This window comes from Macrobrachium nipponense, chromosome 43 (assembly GCF_015104395.2).
Source record: "Macrobrachium nipponense isolate FS-2020 chromosome 43, ASM1510439v2, whole genome shotgun sequence".
NCBI lineage: Eukaryota > Metazoa > Arthropoda > Malacostraca > Decapoda > Palaemonidae > Macrobrachium > Macrobrachium nipponense.
The window spans coordinates 11,197,804-11,216,893 of NC_061104.1; the positions used below are offsets into that span (position 1 = coordinate 11,197,804).

General features: G+C 36.8%; 1 protein-coding gene across 1 annotated transcript in view; it reads left to right on the forward strand.

The window, feature by feature from the left end:
* Nucleotides 1-321: 321 nt before the first annotated feature.
* LOC135213523 (uncharacterized) overlaps nt 322-19,090 on the forward strand; it is a 33,563-nt gene continuing 14,794 nt past the window's right edge. Inside the window, exons 1-4 of the mRNA XM_064247439.1 lie at nt 322-414; nt 12,667-12,736; nt 12,892-12,981; nt 15,828-15,851. Of these exons, the coding sequence (XP_064103509.1) occupies nt 12,694-12,736; nt 12,892-12,981; nt 15,828-15,851 (157 nt within the window). The 5' untranslated portion in view covers nt 322-414; nt 12,667-12,693. The remainder of the gene's footprint in view (nt 415-12,666; nt 12,737-12,891; nt 12,982-15,827; nt 15,852-19,090) is intronic.

Below are 19,090 nucleotides of genomic sequence, written 5' to 3' on the forward strand. Positions count from 1 at the left end.
TTATTATTATTATTATTATTATATACTAATTTTCTAGCGAATGTTACAAGTTATTTAATTCGTGTTTAAAGTTGAGTGGCACTTTCAGTTATTGGCGTTCTGGAACCACGTTTTCCACCAATTCTTAGTGGATTTTTGAAGGTTTTCCCATCTTGCTTTTTATATTTTGAAATTTGCAGTTTTCTTAAATTAATTCATTTAGGCTATTGAAGATTTACTACATTATCTGCAAACTTGATCAGGTTACTTTTTTAAAATTTAATTTTACAGGTTGCATTGTTGTTAATGGGTACTTAGCTAATGAAATATTTTCATCTTTTACAGACTGCCTTACACTGGGCAGCGAAACACGGACGCCATGAGGTTGTGAAGTTCTTGGCCCAGACTCATCACGTGGAGATAAATGCTCGATCGGTTTGTAATTTATTTATTTATTTTATTGCCAGCTTTTGAATAGAATTAGATAATAGCTGAAACCATAGGTTTACAGTAGTAAGCTTGATGGCTGTTGGTAAAAAAAAATAAAAAAGGATTTCTAGTTTGTAGAATGCTTGTATTTAAGACTGAATATAGACATAGCATAGTTTATATCAGAGAGCAATTTCGCTGAAGGGTTAAATGTGTAACGAGGACAGAAGGTAGTTTGCAAGTGAAACTGCTGAAACGACTGTGAGGAACTCCAAATACTGCTGGTCAGCACAGTTGGTAAAAAAAAAAAAAAAAAGAAAAAAAATCTGAAAGCATTATGATCCCGCACTGTAAATACTAGGACACCGCATTATATGGTCATGACATCTCGTCTTTCTCGTCAAGATTATCAACATTTCGAAGAAAACACTTTTAAGTTAATATTGTCTAAATCCTTTAAACATTTTCTGTTCATTCGATATAATAAAGATCAAATCTTTTCGGTGTTTGTGCCATAGATGCTTAATTTTTAAAACGGCAGCGAATCTTGCCCCCCGCGCCACTCGCAATAGTTACTCAACACCAAATGACGTTCATTAAATATTATTAAAGTTTCAGGCTGCTGGTGCCACGATTTGTCATTGGTATTAGGTAGTGAAAGCCAAACTTAATGTCACTTTAAGTAGAGAGTGTGTGTACAGTAGTGTAATTACAGAACTGTCAACCGATTGATGTGTATTTCACTTAAGATCTTGGGAAGATAACCGGTTTCATTTGGATTTTAAGGAACATGACGCCATGAACTTTCTTGCAAAATGAATAAATAAAGGCAACAACGGAATTAATTCGAAAATATTGACCAAGAGGATTGGACTATGGCCGCCATCGTCTAGCCTAAGTATAGATTAGCAAGGCACTGGGACACAGCAAACACTGATAAGGACACGATACTCTACAGTACAAATGTATTTGGAAATCGAGTATAGTTGGAGTTAATGAGGTTTCCAGCTAGTTTTATTTCGTTTTATAATTACCTCAAGACGAACCTGAAAATCGGATATAGTGTTTTTAGTGATTTGATGATTAAATGAGCAATAGTTGCTATCAATCATTAAACCTACGTGAATGAAATTTCACCACGTTTGCAAGTAACTGAACCGGTATAAATAATAAGAACGCTAACACCTACATTAGTTATTTCAGAACCTTTTGGTGGTGGTTAGAGAATGTCGTGGTTGTCAGGAAAGTGACTGTGGAGTTAATTAAATTAATACGTCAAGTGTAAAATACCGCATTGGCTTGTCAGTATTACTGATTCTGTAAAATATTGAAGCTTGATGAGTCGGGCGCATTATCAAAATTTCCTTGTAATTGTTGTTTGTGTAGTAGCCTATACATTACTATATGCATGTTCTTTTCATTGCTTCGCTAGAATCTCCAGTACTCGAGCAGTAGTGATCTAAGGTAGCATAAAATTTTATGTAAAAGGCTTTAAAATCCTTCAACTTACCCTCTAGTTCTTAGTGTTCTCCTTAATAATATGTTAGGTCTTGGTTGTTCCACGGGACAGACACGAAGGAATAAGGAGGGTCGAATGTTTTGGAATAAAACCTTTGTGGTTATGGTTAGTAACTGTATACTATATTGATTATTGAAGTATATAATCTATCATTCAGATTTGTTCGAAGGGCGTTTAGTCAATAGCAGGGTTGGCAATGATTAAATCAAACTGTTTTAATCAAGTGATTAAAACATTGATTTTTTCATAAAAAAAAATCATGATTTTTTTTTTATTTGAAAGCAAGCAAATTGAATAATAGGGGTTGGAGGTTAATAAAAACTTGAGCATAACTGTGCTGCATCTATTTATTTTGATATAAAAAAATTGCAAGCGCATACTTTAGGCCAGAGCTGGAAACCTAAATGGTAAATCAATAGTAATTCTGTCCTAAAATACATTTTGAGGGTAAAAAGATGGAAAAAACATCTAACAAATCAAAAAAATAAAAAATCACATAAATCACTGATTTTTTTTTAATCACCAACCTGGTCAATAGTCATTAAAATAGTTAACAGTATCTACTCTATTGTAAATAATGTACATATATACTGAAGTTGCACATGGAAAGTTGTACGTACTGAAGAAACTGTAGACTTGGATTTATTTTTATTGTATTGAATGAGATCAAATGCATTTTGAATGTACAAATTTTCATTAAAATAAAAAATCCTATGGGAAAAGCGAATAATTTTTGGCTGTATAAGATACTAATGTGCGTTTTCTTCTTTTTCCATGTTGAATCGGATGATATCTGCATGATTCCCTAATGACACATTCATTGCACGTCCATAATTACCTGCATTGCCGACCCTTCGATGCCGTATAACGTATGCTCCCTTACGGCGATTTGAAACCAACAGAATGGAGTAAGTATGCTCACGCCCTTTTTTATATACTACATAGTAGGTAAAGTTCTGTAGTGGTTGTTCGTTGTTGTTAGATGATGGTAATATTAAAGTTTAACGGTTTCTTTGTAGAAGTTGCAGTCTATACTATGTTTTTTTCCATCTGTCCATCTGCCTGTGGTGGTCGCGCATGGTAACACTACATCCCGGGCTTTAAATAGTTACGCTATGTGTAAGTTTTAGGTAAATAAAATGACACCTTGATGTACATTTGCAACTGAAAAGTGTTTTAATGATTTACTGTATGCGAATTACACCGTAAATATTCGAAATAGGATATTATTTAAAGCCCGGAAAGTAGTGTTACCATACGCAAACACCACAGGCGGATGGACAGATGGAAAAAAACAGAGTATAGTTTAGAAGCTGTGTGGCGGAGAACCAACTGACAAGTGCCGCTAATGCCTTGCAATTCTCCAGGCTCCTGTCTAAGTAACTTAAGGTCTTGAGCTCTTGCGCCCAGAGGAGCCAGGGGTAGTGGCTCTGTTTAGACAGTCCTTTCTAGACAGTGGTTAGTTTGAAGTAAAAATACCACATAAAATCAGTGGCGTTGTTGGTTTGGTGTTTGCTTCTCACCTCGGTGGTCGCGGGTTCGATTCTCGGCCATTCCATTGAGGAGTGAGAGATGTGTATTTCTGGTGATAGAAGTTCACTCTCGACGTGGTTCGGAAGTCACGTAAAGCCGTTGGTCCCGTTGCTGAATAACCACTGGTTCCATGCAACGTAAAAACACCATACAAACAAACAAACAAAATCAATTGTAAATGTCTTTGGAAAGTTGTTGCATGTGTAGGTTAAAGGATAAAAATTATGCTGTGTGTTACCAGAAAAATCCGTCGAAATTAATTGAAAGACCAAAAGAAAAGAAACAATGACTTCAAAGAAAAAATATTCATACTAGGGTATGTGCAGGTGCGTCCACACTGCAGTAAAACGTCTCAAACACAGGTCGACAACTTTTCATACATAGCACAGATATTGAAGAAATGGTAAGAAAAAAATTAAAATCCGCCTTTATTTAAATTCGCTAAAAGTAAATCATAATTTTTTAGACACCAGGATTATTTTACAATTAATCATGTCTGCAACAATAAAAGCGTTGGCGCCAAACATGGAAGTTAAATGCTACAAGAAATAAAAAAAAATTTCTTGTAGCATTTCTCACGATTTCATTTTTGTAGATATGATTCTAAGAAAATCCTGTTGTCTCAAAAATTATTTTTAATTTTAGTGCATTTTAACAAAAGCGCGTTTTAAAATATTATTTATTCTATAATTTTTAGTTTTGATACAGCATTGTGTTTTCTATATAGTGTATTTGTCCTACACTTGCGCCGTTATTTGAGCAGTGGACATAAAGGAGTGTCATATTGGTGTCAGAAGTTGAAAAAGCAATGATTTTGGGTCGTTAAATAACACTTGAGATATCTTTTGAGGTTTTCTTCCAACTATGACTAGAAGCTTCCCGTTGAAGCCATGAATTTATCACGTACATACATGTGTGTGTATTTATATATATATATAATATATAGTAATATATATAATATATATATAATATACTATATAGAAAGTGCTTTTGGACATATTACGTAGATAGTACATATTTTGTTCTTTTAAAAAAGCCTCAAGATTGGCTTTGTTTTAATTTAAAGTATCGTTTGTCTTTGAGCTATTGTCGGGTCCTTGTTTGTGACAAAGCAAAAGGAGGTGAGGAACCGAAGTTAATAAAATGGTCATCATCAAGATTATCTATTACCTGATTTGGTATTTTATTATAATTAGTGGTAGGGGTGAGTGTTCACCCTTTTCTGGCATATATTTAAGAATACAAATGTACGAGATGATATTGAACTTAATTTTGAGGAAAGCAGCGCACCTGAGACTGCTTTGATATTTACAAAATTTAGTATAGCATATTGACCAGCTGCGCCAGATAACCTGGAAGATGAGGGACATACAGAGATGCTCTCCGTTCATTTAGAAAGCAGTTTTTTATTCTATCATTAGCACCCTTAATCAATGATTTATAAAAGTTTAAATTAAATAGACAGCCTGTTTTTAGTTGAAGGTATGTAACTATGATGAAGAGACTGCCTTTCACCAAGATCTTATAGAGTCATCACTTGGCAATAGACAGTACTGTATTCGTATAGGAGGTGGTAGTAGTTACCGTATGTAGACTGAAAACAGTATTTCCTGGTATATTGTGCTGTCGAGGGCCCATGATCATTTTGTTACATGAAACATGGTAGTTAAGCTTTACAATGCTACATTACATTATTATTATTATTATTATTATTATTATTATTATTATTATTATTATTATTATTATTATTATTATTATTATTATTATTATTATTTAATTATTTATTTATTTATTTATTTATTTATCACAGTCCTCCAATTCGACTGGGTGGTATTTATAGTGTGGGGTTCCGGGTTGCATCACTTTTCTTACTATGTGCGCCGTTCTAGATCACACTCTTCTGCATGAGTCCTGGAGCTACTTCAGCCTCTAGTTTTTTTTTTCTAGATTCCTTTTCAGGGATCTTGGGATCGTGCCTAGTGCTCCTATGATTATGGGTACGATTTCCACTAGCATATCCCATATTCTTCTTATTTCTATTTTCAGATCTTGATACTTTCCATCTCCCTCTTTCCTTTCTCTTCAACTCTGGTGTCCCATGGTATTGCGACATCAATGAGTGATACTTTCTTCTTGACTTTGTCAATCAACGTCACGTCTGGTCTATTTGCACGTATCACCCTATCCGTTCTGATACCATAGTCCCAGAGGATCTTTGCCTGATCGTTTTCTGTCACTCCCTCTGGTTGGTGCTCGTACCACTTATTACTGCAAGGTAGCTGATGTTTCTTGCATAGGCTCCAGTGGAGGGCTTTTGCCACAGAATCATGCCTCTTTTTGTACTGGTTCTGTGCAAGTGCCGGGCATTCGCTTGCTATGTGGTTTATGGTTTCATTTTTCGTATTGCGCTTCCTACATATGGGAGAGATGTTATTTCCGTCTATCCTTCTTTGAATATATCTGGTTCTTAGGGCCTGATATTGTGCCGCTGTTATCATTCCTTCAGTTTCCTTCTTTAGCTCTCCCCTCTGTAGCCATTGCCATGTGTCATCGCTGGCTAGTTCTTTAGTCTGTCTCATGTATTATCCGTGCATTGGTTTGTTGAGCCAGTCCTCTGTTCTGTCTGTCATTCTCCTGTCTCTGTATATTTCTGGGTCTTCGTCTACTTTTATTAGTCCTTCTTCCCATGCACTCTTTAGCCACTCGTCTTCACTGGTTTTCAGATATTGCCCTAGTGCTCTGTTTTCGATGTTGACGCAGTCCTCTATACTTAGTAGTCCTCTCCCTCCTTCCTTTCGTGTTATGTATAGTTTGTTCGTATTTGCTCTTGGGTGTAGTGCTTTGTGTATTGTCTCATGTTTCCTGGTTTTCTGATCTATGCTGCGGAGTTCTGCCTTCGTCCATTCCACTATTCCTGCGCTGTATCTGATTACTGGCACTGTCCATGTGTTTATGGCTTTTATCATATTTCCGGCATTGAGTTTTGACTTAAGTATCGCCTTGAGTCTCTGCATATATTCTTTCCTGATCGTGTCCTTCATCTCTTGGTGTTTTATTATTATTATTATTATTATTATTATTATTATTATAACGCAATGTATAACAATAATATGAAGAATGCAAATTCGCTTCCTGTACTTGTAGTTTCACGGATTGAATGAAAACTGGTAGGTATTGTGCAGTTTTAAAACACTCTTTTAGGGTTCGGAAGATTTGCTTCCTGTCGAAGAGTATTTGATTTGGACTAAGCTGTTTGTATTATTGTTTTCTCTAATATCTGTTGTACGAGCAAAAGTGTCTGTAGGAAACATATTTTATTGGGAATACTTCAAATATCAACCATGAAATTAGCATTATAATACATATTTCCTTATTTTTGGGTCTATTACTTTAAACTGCAGTGTACAAGTTGAAAGGTGACGACGAAGGAAGGAGATGGCGGTTGCCTTTGATCAATATCTTCTCATTCGTACATGGCAGCCGTTGCGCGAGTTTTTACAAGTTATCGTTTTTGTATTTGGGAAGCTTAATTAATACATCGTCTCCCCTCCTCCGGCGGCCCCGGGGAGGTTCTCAGCCGGGATTAATTTGTATGCAAAATTACCAAGTTATCAGCAGACAGCGTTTAGGATGCCTTCAAGGATCCTCGTTCGTGCCTTTGGAGACGTCTCGTGGAATGTACCAAAGTAAGGGTGGGTGGGAGGGAAGACTGGAAGGCCTAATTTAATTTTGTGTACCAGATTTTCCCTTATGAAACGAAGGGAAATAAAGCCGATTGCTTTTTCGTATAAACTATTTCAAGGAAAAATTTATATTCGGGCTATTTTGAACTCTCTCTCTCTCTCTCTCTCTCTCTCTCTCTCTCTCTCTCTCTCTCTCTCTCTCTCTCTCTCTCTCTCTCTCTCTCTCTCTCCTTTTCTTTCTTTTTTCCACTATTTTAAATATCATTTCATAGCATTTAAATGTCAAAAGGTCCAGATCAGTTAAATTTGTCAGCTCTAGCACAGTGCTTGACAGTAAGTAGCAGCCTCTTCAAAGAAAAGATTGATTCTTAGAACCGCAGATGGTTCTCTGACATACTAGATAACGTCAGTTACAAGATGACTTCTGATGAATTAATTCTAATAAGCACACTGCAACAATAGACATCTGCCCTTTTTCCAATAGTAATCCCACATTTGGATTTCATAATACTGTCTGAAGCCAACTTTTTTTTTCTGTCTAGTTGCATTATTATATTATTATTATTTTAGTATTATTATTATTATTATTTTATTATTGTTATTTTATTATTATTCTATTTTGCATAACGTCGAGGTTGTACTTAATCATTGACTTCTCAAAGACTATTGAATATTAATCTTATTTCTTTGCTGGGTTTTTAGACTTTCTCTTGACTCTGCATCTGATATTTTTCGACAGTCGCCCATCCAAAGAAGAACCAGTAGAGAGAGAGAGAGAGAGAGAGAGAGAGAGAGAGAGAGAGAGAGAGAGAGAGAGAGAGAGAGAGAGAGAGAGAGTATAAATGCGCAATATAGAAACACTTTCCATGTTCGTAACCTGCTACTGTGGACAGAGCTTGCTTAATTTTACTTTAATTTATACTTCCCCGCCAAAATACTATACACAAATGTACTTCGGTTGTTATGGTGAGAGATGAAGGGAGTCATAAACAACGATGGAGAGTAGATTGGTTAAAAGTAGTCAGCCGGGTGGGAGGCTCGCACAAGGCAACAAAATCTCATTGATTTTGGATCTAGTAACAAACATACAATGCAAAATTTACTGTGCCAGTGTCGTTTGTCCTTAGATTGCTGGCAAGATGGGTTCAAGCCGATTTTTTTTTGCACCTGAAAGTATTGTATAATGATTGTCAAACGGTACATTTTGCAAAGCATATAAGATTATCTTTCAGATATTTTTCGCACCTTACACAAAAGGCAGCAGAGGAGTGGTTTTGCTCTCCCAGCAGTGGTAATATAATTTTCCTTTATGCCACAGTACACTTAAAATTATTTTCATTGTTAATACATCTTGAATCGTCACCTTAAGAGTACACCTGTTACATTTTATGATCACCGAAGGTTCGTTTTAACGTTTAAATTCCATCTATTCTAGTTACTAGCCTTCAACCCTCTCCCTTTTCATCAACGTTGTCAGCTCGACTAGTCCCAATAAAATAAAGGTTTTTAGATCATTGGAGTATTTAAGCTGGATCCCTTGGGTAGTGCGTGATACTTACTCATTTTATCTTCTTATCTTTGTCATATATACTTTGATGACAAGGTGTCGCCATGTGACTTGTTCTATTTAGGAAACGTTCGGATAGCCCAGAGTGTACACATTCGTGTAGTCAGATTGTGCACTGGGTTGTATTACATTCACTGGTCGTCATATATTGTTTGAAAATTTAACCTACGTATTCTGTGAGGAAATAGTTTTTTGGTCATAGGAAATAAATTTATATATGTTTTTAGTTAATTCTTTTTCTCTCATTTCTCAAATACTTTTTCCCTACACTGCTGCTTTCATTCCTGGAACTGTATTCGGTGAAGTAAATTTGTGAAGGCGTACGAATTGTGATTTATTTCGAATTGCAAGGTGGGAACACATATTAAGTACTGCTGTTAGGCGTTACATGGATGGGGTGCCTTTATAATTGAAGCCTCCCCTCTTCCCCTGCCCAATTGCCAAGTGACCTCTCCCGAAACTTCTATAATATAGCGTGCTTGCGTGATTGTCAGTACGTCCTGGGATTTTTAGTCTTTTAATTTTAGTTATGGACATTATAAAAGACAGTGTTGAAAGTATGATTTTCGCCCTTATTATCTATCATTCTTAGTCTTGAACAACACTTACAATAATTATTATTGGTGTTTGTGTTAGTATTTTAGACAGAGAGAGAGAGAGAGAGAGAGAGAGAGAGAGAGAGAGAGAGAGAGAGAGAGAGAGAGATTATGATTGTGTATGCAGTGGAATAACCAAATATATTTGAATTCAGTAGATATGCACTGTAGCATTTCGATTTTTACGATCGTTAACGAGAAATGGAACCTTTGCTCCAGAAAAGTGCGTTTTATAATCTTTATTTTTCCTATTTTTCATACATTTCCGAGGGCTTTGCGTTGTTGAAACATTTGCAGCGGATGGTAGGCAGGGGTTTAAAGGGGGTATTGTGCAACATATTGTAGTGGTGCAGTTTTAATTACTGGTACGCTTTCGCTCCCTAACTCGCAGGCTCACTCTTTCTCTCTTTCAGTGTCGTTAGCGTGGTTACCACGTTTAATTGTAGTGTGAATGGCTGGGTGGGTGGGTGGACGGGTCACGGGTGGAGTTTGATGACCTGGTAGGCCCAGGTCCATGGCTCTAAAATACAGTGGGGGTATGATTAAAGAATTACGTGTCCAGCACAGGTAGGACGCGCCAATTGTTGCTAACTGCCGAGTGCATCGTTTGTCCTGGTTGATTGGTCGTTACTCCGCCCGTTTTAATTATGGCAAAGGCGATTTACAATATAACAGACCAGAAAGAGGCGGCCCACCATAGAATAACGGGTTTTCGGGCCTCCATTTCCAAGGTCGAAATTTGCCAGCGAAGCTTGATGGAATATGTCATCAGTGCACGCTCGCCTGATAGACTAACTCTTCCCCTCTCGCTGTTGATATTAATATGTATGTGGAAATTACCACGCCATGCCCGAGGCGCGATAATTGACTTATTTCTCACTCGGTATTTGTTGCTGTTCTCGCCGCCGTTTGTCTATTTTTGTGCGATATTTTTTCCCCTAAAACTTTTTTTCAGTCGCTTTTTCTTTTGGATTTTTTGGGGGGCCTTGCTTGACAAGTCGTGGCATGTTCTTTGTTTGGAAGGGTTTCTCGCCAAAGAGCGTCGTGTCGGAGCATAGCGATTTTAATCTTAACCACCTCGAGCTCCTATATTGCAAGAGATATTTTGATTTAATCTGAATCTACTTATGAGATTAACACCCCAAGTGCGCCCCCGAATCCTATATTAAAGTTTGTTTGGGAATAAACCAACGGTGGTCTTGCAAAATCCTCTCTCTCTCTCTCTCTCTCTCTTCTCTCTCTCTCTTCTCGCGGCTCGTCTTTCTCTCTTCTCTCTCTCTCTCTCTCTCTCTCTCTTTCGGCGGCTCGTCCCTTTCCCTTTTCCCCGTTGTCATCCCTCTCCGGGTTTCCCTTCCCCAAACCTGCTCTGTAAGTTGTTGTCCAAGTTTGTTGGAGAGTTTGCTTTTGTTACTCTGTGGATTGCGCTGCGGGGAACGTATTTCTTCTCCCTTTTATTTTGCACGCGTACATTTGCTGAAAACCAGAAAGTTGAGACCCTTTAGAACCACCCCCTTTATGGCTGTTCTTAGACGTGTCTTTTCGTTAAAAAAAAAAAAAAAAAAAAAAAAAAAAAAAGTATTTGTAGAAAACCAACAAATAATTCCACTTCTATCCATAGTTTTTCAGGACATTTGATATAAATATCTGTTAATTCTGTAAAAATGTTTTTGTGCGCATTCGTTAACAGTCCCGATTTCTTGTATGAAGGACTGCAAACCATTGAAAACATAGATAAGGACTTTATTCATCTCATATTTTGAGGCTTGTACAGTAAAGTGGTGAGGACATTTTTTAATAGCGACACGAAGACTGAGTTGCCCTAGACCACCTTTGTTTGCTTTTCTGAAACTATGAAAATCCTGCAGATAAGAAATTATATTCCCAGAAAAGCAACATTGTAAAATCCCTTTCAGGGACTGTGATTAATTTTATTTGGGTCAGGCAAACAGGAAATTGAATTTGAGAATGAATTAACAAATACTTCGTTAGCACTTGCCACGAGACTAATGCTTGTGTTGTGAACGTTAGGGAAAAATGAAGAGAATTGATTGGTCCGAAGTTGTAAAATAACAAGATGTAATTTTTTTTTCTTGGAATCTGTATTATTAATGCTTACAAAGGAAAACAACTTTTAGGGTTGAAACTTCGGTCCCTCGCTGTGTGAGGCGACATTGAAACTAGTGATGGTTCACTTTGTTCACTTTGGTTTTATATACAGCCCTCCACAGGGATGATTCCCTCTCTGGCGGATCCTTGTACGTTTTCTAAATAAGATGTTTCTTATATTTTATGATTGTCTTTTAGTGTTGTCTCATCAGTCTCATAGCTCCTACAGAATAGGATAGTTTTAGTTCTTTTTGAAGTTTGCTTTCTTCTTGTGTGATCTTCACGCCAGGCGGTATTTTGTTGTTACATAATGGTTTGAAAGTTTTGAAGAAACTGAAGATATGCAGTTTTGCATTTTCTCTGTTTTACATAATAATACATACATTTACTTTCCACCAGCGGTAAGATGCGGGATTTTCATTTTTAAGATTGTAGTGATTCCACAAGATATTTTAATGAGTTACTCAACTGTTGTATTTTCGTCACTGTCAGGGTGGATCTTATATTTGAAAAGATTATTAATTATTTGTTGCCGTTCATGATAACAGTTGGTATACATTTGATGATTGTCTGTATTTTATTACTTTTTTTAAAAAGATTTTCAGATGCAAGGTTGCGTGTTAGATAAGGTATCCTGATTTCCAATGATAACATAAGTGATATTTTGTGAATAATCTTGAACAGTGGCCGAATGTTCTCTGCTGTAACGAACTTGACTTCATTGCGAACTCATGTTGTTTGATTTTCTTTCCAGCTGTTTTTCCAGCATCAGTTTAATTGTAGCAGTTGCTGGGTAGTAAAGTAATTCATTTAAACTAAAATTATCCCTATCTCCTTTTATAGTGTGTGTAAAATTTTACAAATAGGCCTGGCAAAAAAGACGTCCTTGTTCAGTAATCATTTCCATCTGGACGAAAGATGGAAATGTTTTTCATTAATTCAAAAATACCAGTCACTCTCGTAAAAGTTTAATTATATATGCCATTAAATTTATTTCATTTTTATGGTCTCATTATTTTTAATATTCTGTAAAGCACAGATGCTATCCAAATCGGATATCATGGTAACACTCATTAGTTTGTCAATTGAATTTTAAACACTCGCTTGCTGTCTTTTCGACAATGGTTTATTATAATAGAGACTACATTAAAGTTATTTTACGATTCCTAAAACTTTTTTTGTGTGTGAGTGATTTAATCTTGGTGCTGGTGAGGTTGGATGATGATTTACAGCTATCCTGTTATTTTTTTTCAGGGATACACGCCGCTTCATATCGCAGCTATGTACAATAGAACAGAAGTTTTTGACCTCTTAGTCCATTTTGGTAAGTTATGCATATGCATGCATATTAGTATGAGAATATTAGCTGTGTGTTCAATTAAATATATCATCATGTCTTAGTTCTTGTAATTGGAAAATCCCTTGGGAAAGTTCAATATTTTCAGTGTTCGCTATTAAGAGATTCACCGTTGTCCGCAGGTGCTGACCTCAACATGCGCGATTACTCCGGAAAGAAGGCCAGGACGTACAACACGATCAACTCCACCGTTTCCCATGACACTCAGAAGAGTAAGTATCCCTCCGAGGACGACCTCGGTCTCTCCAATCTGTTTGGAGGCGACCCGGATTCTATCGATCACCACAAACAGAAGGCCAACAGGACTTACTCTTCGACTCTTCATAACCGCCTTCAAAAGGGGACGCAGAGTTTGGAAAGGGCCAAAAGGATCGGTTCGAAGCGGTTTCAGAAGATCACGAGATCTCTCACGTTCGGGGCGCATGACAGATCCCCCAGGCACCTTAGGTCTCCGAAATCGCCCATGAGTAGCGATAACCATTTCTTCGAAGACGAGGTTTAACTCTCTCTCTCTCTCTCTCTCTCTCTCTCTCTCTCTCTCTCTCTGGCAGTTTTTGATGAACTAATTTCCTCCTTTTCTTATACGGTAAATTAGTAAGTTGTTGTCATCCAGTCAGAAATTGTTTTCAGCAAAAATGTGGCGTACCTTACATTAATTTCGTACCCGCAAATTTAATTACTTTTGGCGAAATCGGTATGATCGCCAAAAATACTACTGTTTACTTACCGATAGGTAACTTACTATATCTTCATAGTATCTAACGGTATATCTCGTACCGTGAAGTTTATTATATCACTAACAGTGTATCTTAGATGTAAAATTAACGATTACCATATTGTTTAAATGATACCAAAAACTGATTATTCTCACCTCACCATGACTGAAATGCCGCGTGTTACAATCCAAAATTTAAACTTTTACAACAATCTTCAAAGATAAAAATCGTATTTAAAGTTCAGATGCAGCCATTTGATTGGTTGGTACATCTTTGGAAGCGTTTTGATTTGTGTTGGAGATTAACATGAAGTAACACCAAGCAGACTTTGGTACCTGCTTAAGGTACGTAACTTTATAATGTCACTGACACGACTGATGATCCTCTGGTTTTTGTTATTGTTGGTTAGGAGTGATGAATTCCAAAATTTCAAAAATCATTGTACATCATCTCCATTCCCGCTTCCTTCATTCATTCTTGCTGTTCAACTTCTCTGTTACTTTGTGCAACTGGGAGATTTTGTTAAAACTGTGAGGTTTTCTCCCATTCTAACTATTACCTCATAGTTCAACTGTGAAGTTTGCTTTCATTTTAACTATTACCTCATAGTTCAACTGTGAGGTTTGCTCCCATTTTAACTATTCCCTCATAGTTTATGTGAGGTTTTCTCCCATTTTAGCTATTCCCTCATAGTTCATGTGAGGTTTTCTCCCATTTTAGCTATTCCCTCATAGTTCATGTGAGGTTTGCTTCCATTTTAACTATTACCTCATAGTTTAACTGTGAGGTTTGCTCCCATTTTAACTATTCCCTCATAGTTCATGTGAGGTTTGCTCCCATTTTAACTACTATTACTTCATAGTTCATGTGAGCTTTGCTCCCATTTTAACTATTCCCTCATAGTTTATGTGAGGTTTTCTCCCATTTTAACTATTACCTCATAATTCAACTGTGAGATTTTCTCCCATTTTAATACCTCATAGTTCAACTGTGAGGCTTTCTCCCATCCCCGCCTCTTAGATTTCCACCCTTAGACCTTTGTGCACTTATATCTCCTCCCTATTCGGGGTCTCTTAACTTGCTGTCCTACCAATCCAACCGCCTCCTTTCACTGTCTTAATCACTGAACAGCCGAAAGTGCCAGAGTCTAAAATTTCATAAAATCTAAATCAGTCGGCCATGGTAAACTAATTACCCTTAGTCACTGCCTCTTAGTTGTTAATTCGTACTATATTGTAAGGTAATAATTTGCTGATTTTTTTATAATTATCGATTATAGTGTTCTTGATATTTAGAAATAGGATTCTGTCGCAATTAGCTTGTTCAGTCAGGAAAGTAACAAATTGTGAAGCAGTATGTTTGAGTTCTTAGTCATATAACACAAAACTTCCAATTAAACAAATGTTGGGGAGTTCATATTATTATTATAATAAACTGGGGTGAAATGTAGCTGTTCATTATCGTAGTAGTTGCCACGTTAAACTACATTGATCTACTAAACGGCAGTATTTAATGAAACTAGTTCAGTACCTACTTGATGCAGAATTGCCAATACCTCGGATAAGGAATTAAATGGGATCATGAATAAAGAACTTTCTAATGTATATTAACCAAAGAACACACGTTCCTTCATTGGATGAGCAAATAAAAGATAGTCATAAATGCCACAGAGGTTGCATTATTAACCTTGAGCGATAACAATTGGGACTAATTAAAAATATTGAGCTTCAAGTGCTTTGATGAGCGTAAGGGCTCAGGTCTTAAGATATGCATTCTCGTCAGACATCTGCATACTGACGACGTTTTGTCATTTAAAAGTAGGTGGCAGCACCTACAAGGTCCTATGTTATCGCTGTTATCGTGATTAGATCTGTAAATAAGATGATAAAGTGTGGCGCCTCCCATTGTATGCTTTGAAGAGGGAGGGAGGGAGTGGGCGTATCTTATCAGCCATCTTGGCCCTTAAGTAGGCGTTGTTAGAACTGTCTTATTCTTTATTCATTGTTTAAAATAAAAGTGTCCTGAGGATATTTAATTACTGTAATTATTAGATTTAACAGGAAATAGAAGTGTTATTTGTGAACTTGAATTTGGAGTCTAGCTCCGTAGATTGTTTTCGACTCTTGTTTACCAGTAACGGTACATAACCAGATTATTGCACTGTATTTATATACTTCCAATCCGTTTGTAAAGTTTAATTTATTCGTAAGTGACTTTTGTGTGTTAACAACCAGAGATTAGATTTAACGAAAGACAGAACATCTTATAGTGGGCGGCATCCAAATTAAACTTTACAAGGTACAAAGATTACTGTAATCTCACGCTTCTCTCTTCTTTTTCAGGAATCATCCAGAGGAGGAATTCTGGTAAGTCGACCACCTTTGTTTCGTTCTTCTTGGTTATTATCGTCAGGTGTGGTTTATTTTCGATTCATGAACTTTATTCTTTAGGTTGAACTGCAGATTAACTTGGTTATTTATTGAAGTGGTGATCATTCATAATATATTTTTAATTTTATTCAGTAGATGAAACCTATTCGTAATGGAACAAACCTACATAGTCCAGGCCCTGGCAGTTAAGCCCGTACACATTTCAATGTCCCCTAATTTCGACTTCAGATATTGAAAATATATTAGTTCAAGTTAAAACAAAATGACAGATGCTTTTTGCAAAACTGGGGCAAATGGCCGCTAGGGGTGATAATCCCAGATGGCGGCCGTAAATGGTACATACTGAATACTAAATGTGGTACCTACTACCGTTCACAGCAGAACACTATTTGATATGTCTGTTTTTACTCATTTCTACACAAGGAATAAATTTCTCAAGTCATTTTCTCAGAAGAAGTTACAGATATGTGAATATTTTGGCAACACTGGTCTCGAGCACATTCGGATATGAAAGGATATTTACGTGTTCAGAGGTCGGAGTTATCAACTTGAATATTCGGTCTTGTAGTACATAGATTTGGTCATGCAAACACAGAAGTTTATGGGTGCTTTATGATATTGTATTTTGTTGCCTCATCCTTGGAAAACTTTACAGTAATCTCCCATATGTTTGATTTATCAATATCTTAAGAGGACTGCAATAGTGGGCAATTTTGTGTTTGGTAGCTATAACCGCTGTCATTGCCATCAACATATTAATTTTTATCTGTTTTAGATATAATGAGTTACTGGTTAACAATGGATGAAAGTACACGCCAGAAACTTCTCAACAAGAACATCAACAAGGGACACTGTTGATGGAAAATACCTCAAATGAATTTGATGCTTTCACATGCATTATCTGCCAGAAGCAGATCCATCCGAGGCTGGACGTAGGAGCATGAAGCATGCTGCATATAGAAATGACATTGTTACTAAAAGACTGAAACGAGCAGAGGAGGGAGCTATATCTTATGTTTATCACTACAACAAAAGTGTTTCAAGTAGTACACTGTTTATCACAACAACAACAGCAAGTGTTTCATGTGATACACACACAGTAAGAAACTTAAACAAATAGAAGATGATGTAAAAACTTTAACCAGTGATGCAGAAACTTCTTGTGAAGCTGAAAATTAAACATCATCTAGCATGTTACATCGCATTGATGTTAGGACAAGGGAAAAACCCAGTCGGAGAAAAGACCCTACACTAATCAAATTTACTTTGTGGTAGTGAAAAAATTATAAATAAAGTAATTTTGAGAGAAGTTTCGAATTGGTGAGCAAAATGCTGCTGAAAAAATTTTTTTTTTATTGCTACTAGACATTTTAAAGATAATTGTATTGTATGATTGCTGAATTAAATTGTATATAAAAAAATTTTTGCTGCAGGTATTGACTGCCACAAGGTCTGCCTTAGACGCTACATTAGAGGATATGAACTAGACACAATGCTGCAGTAGTTATCTCGATGAAACTTTCAAATCAAGTACTTTAGTTAAACAAGATCTTTTTGTAAAATCATTAGAACACATCGAACCTTTCTTACAACGTGGATATGGCTTCACTGTTTCAGACATACAAATGAGTATGTGTGATGTAGATGACACACTAGATTTTCAGATGTACATTCGAGATGTTAAATAACTTCTTGTTGATCATTATGGTGGGAAAATTCATTTTGCTCCCAATCCTAGAAAAATTGAAGCCTAACTGTTTTACTCCTCGCACATTACTGTTGCTGATGTAGCCGCAAAGGTTAAGAATCTGGATGTGCTCAGACAAGTTGGGGAGTCCTTAAACAAAAGTGCAAGGCAGGTTGGTTATGAACTTGATGATAAGATTTGTGATTCAAATGAGCTTAAAAATGCCTGGGAAAACACCCCAGTACCCGATGATTGGTTGACATCTTATTCAGCATTATACGATATACCCAAATTTCTCTTGGCAAAGACGAAAATTGTATCTGAGGAAGAGGATGTAGAATGTGTTTATGAAGGTAATGCTGAAATGTTTGGTGACCAAAAAGAAGAATATTTTCTCAGTAATAGGCATGCACAAAAACTCGCTTTCGGATTGCTTACAAGTCTGTGGTCGCGGGAAAACACCCCTACAGACTATGCTTGGTCATGCAATCGATGGAAAAACTCGAAGCATAGAGATTATCACAACATTAAATCGAATAGGTGTATCAACTAGCTACGATGATGTAAGACGTTCTAGAAACCTCTTGCGTGCTTACACCCTGCAGGGGAGGATGGGGTACCAATTCCAAGTCATTTTTCTGATGGTGGCTGGGTACTTAATGCATTGTACAATGAAGATTTTGAAGATACTTCATCCATTTCAGGAACAGAAAGCTAGCATTACACAGCCCACGTGCTGTAACAAAATCAACGAAGTCTCCTAAACCCAAACCAACTTTATCAAACACAAACCTAAGTCCTTACATCCTTCAATGGATAAACTTCCATGTCAGATTGTTCCTAGTCATCCTAAGCCAGCAATGAAACCTAGACTTTCTCCAGACTTAAAACTTGCAGAAAACATGACTATTGATGTGGAAGAGAAGGCTCTAGAGGCAGTTGAACAGTATATAAAGCAGGAGTTTATAATATCCATGCGAAGTGGACTCCCACATTCCAAAGCTGAGCCAGGTCAGCTACTGCCATGGGGTGGGATACTTGTCTTAATAACAACATAACAAGAACCCTGGACGAGAGTAGGTTTTCTGCCGGTCATTACATCTCCTTTCACAGTGTATGCAACTGTTATGTAAAGCTCTCTCCTACTTTCAGGTATGTAGAAGACAACTAAATCAAGATTGCATAGCTATTGTCTGTAATAGTTTCTCATAATGTGGCTAAGGTTGTTATGAATGAGCCTAGCACATAGATGATCTATTTCCAGTGTTGGGAATGTTTCATTTTGTAAAGGTACTTTTCCAATGTGGAGGCCGCTTTCTGTGTGGTAGTGGCAGGGATGATGCTCTCACTGAGAGTAAAGTTTTTGGAGCAAAAACCCTAAACACTGTCCTTTCTGGTGGTCACTATGCCTGTTCATTCAAGGGAATGTTGATCGTTTCAGAAGTACTTGAGAATCTTAATGTGGAATGCATTTTGGAAAGTTAATAATGCCAATTCTCTTCCTTTTGTTCAGTCAGCTATTGATTTA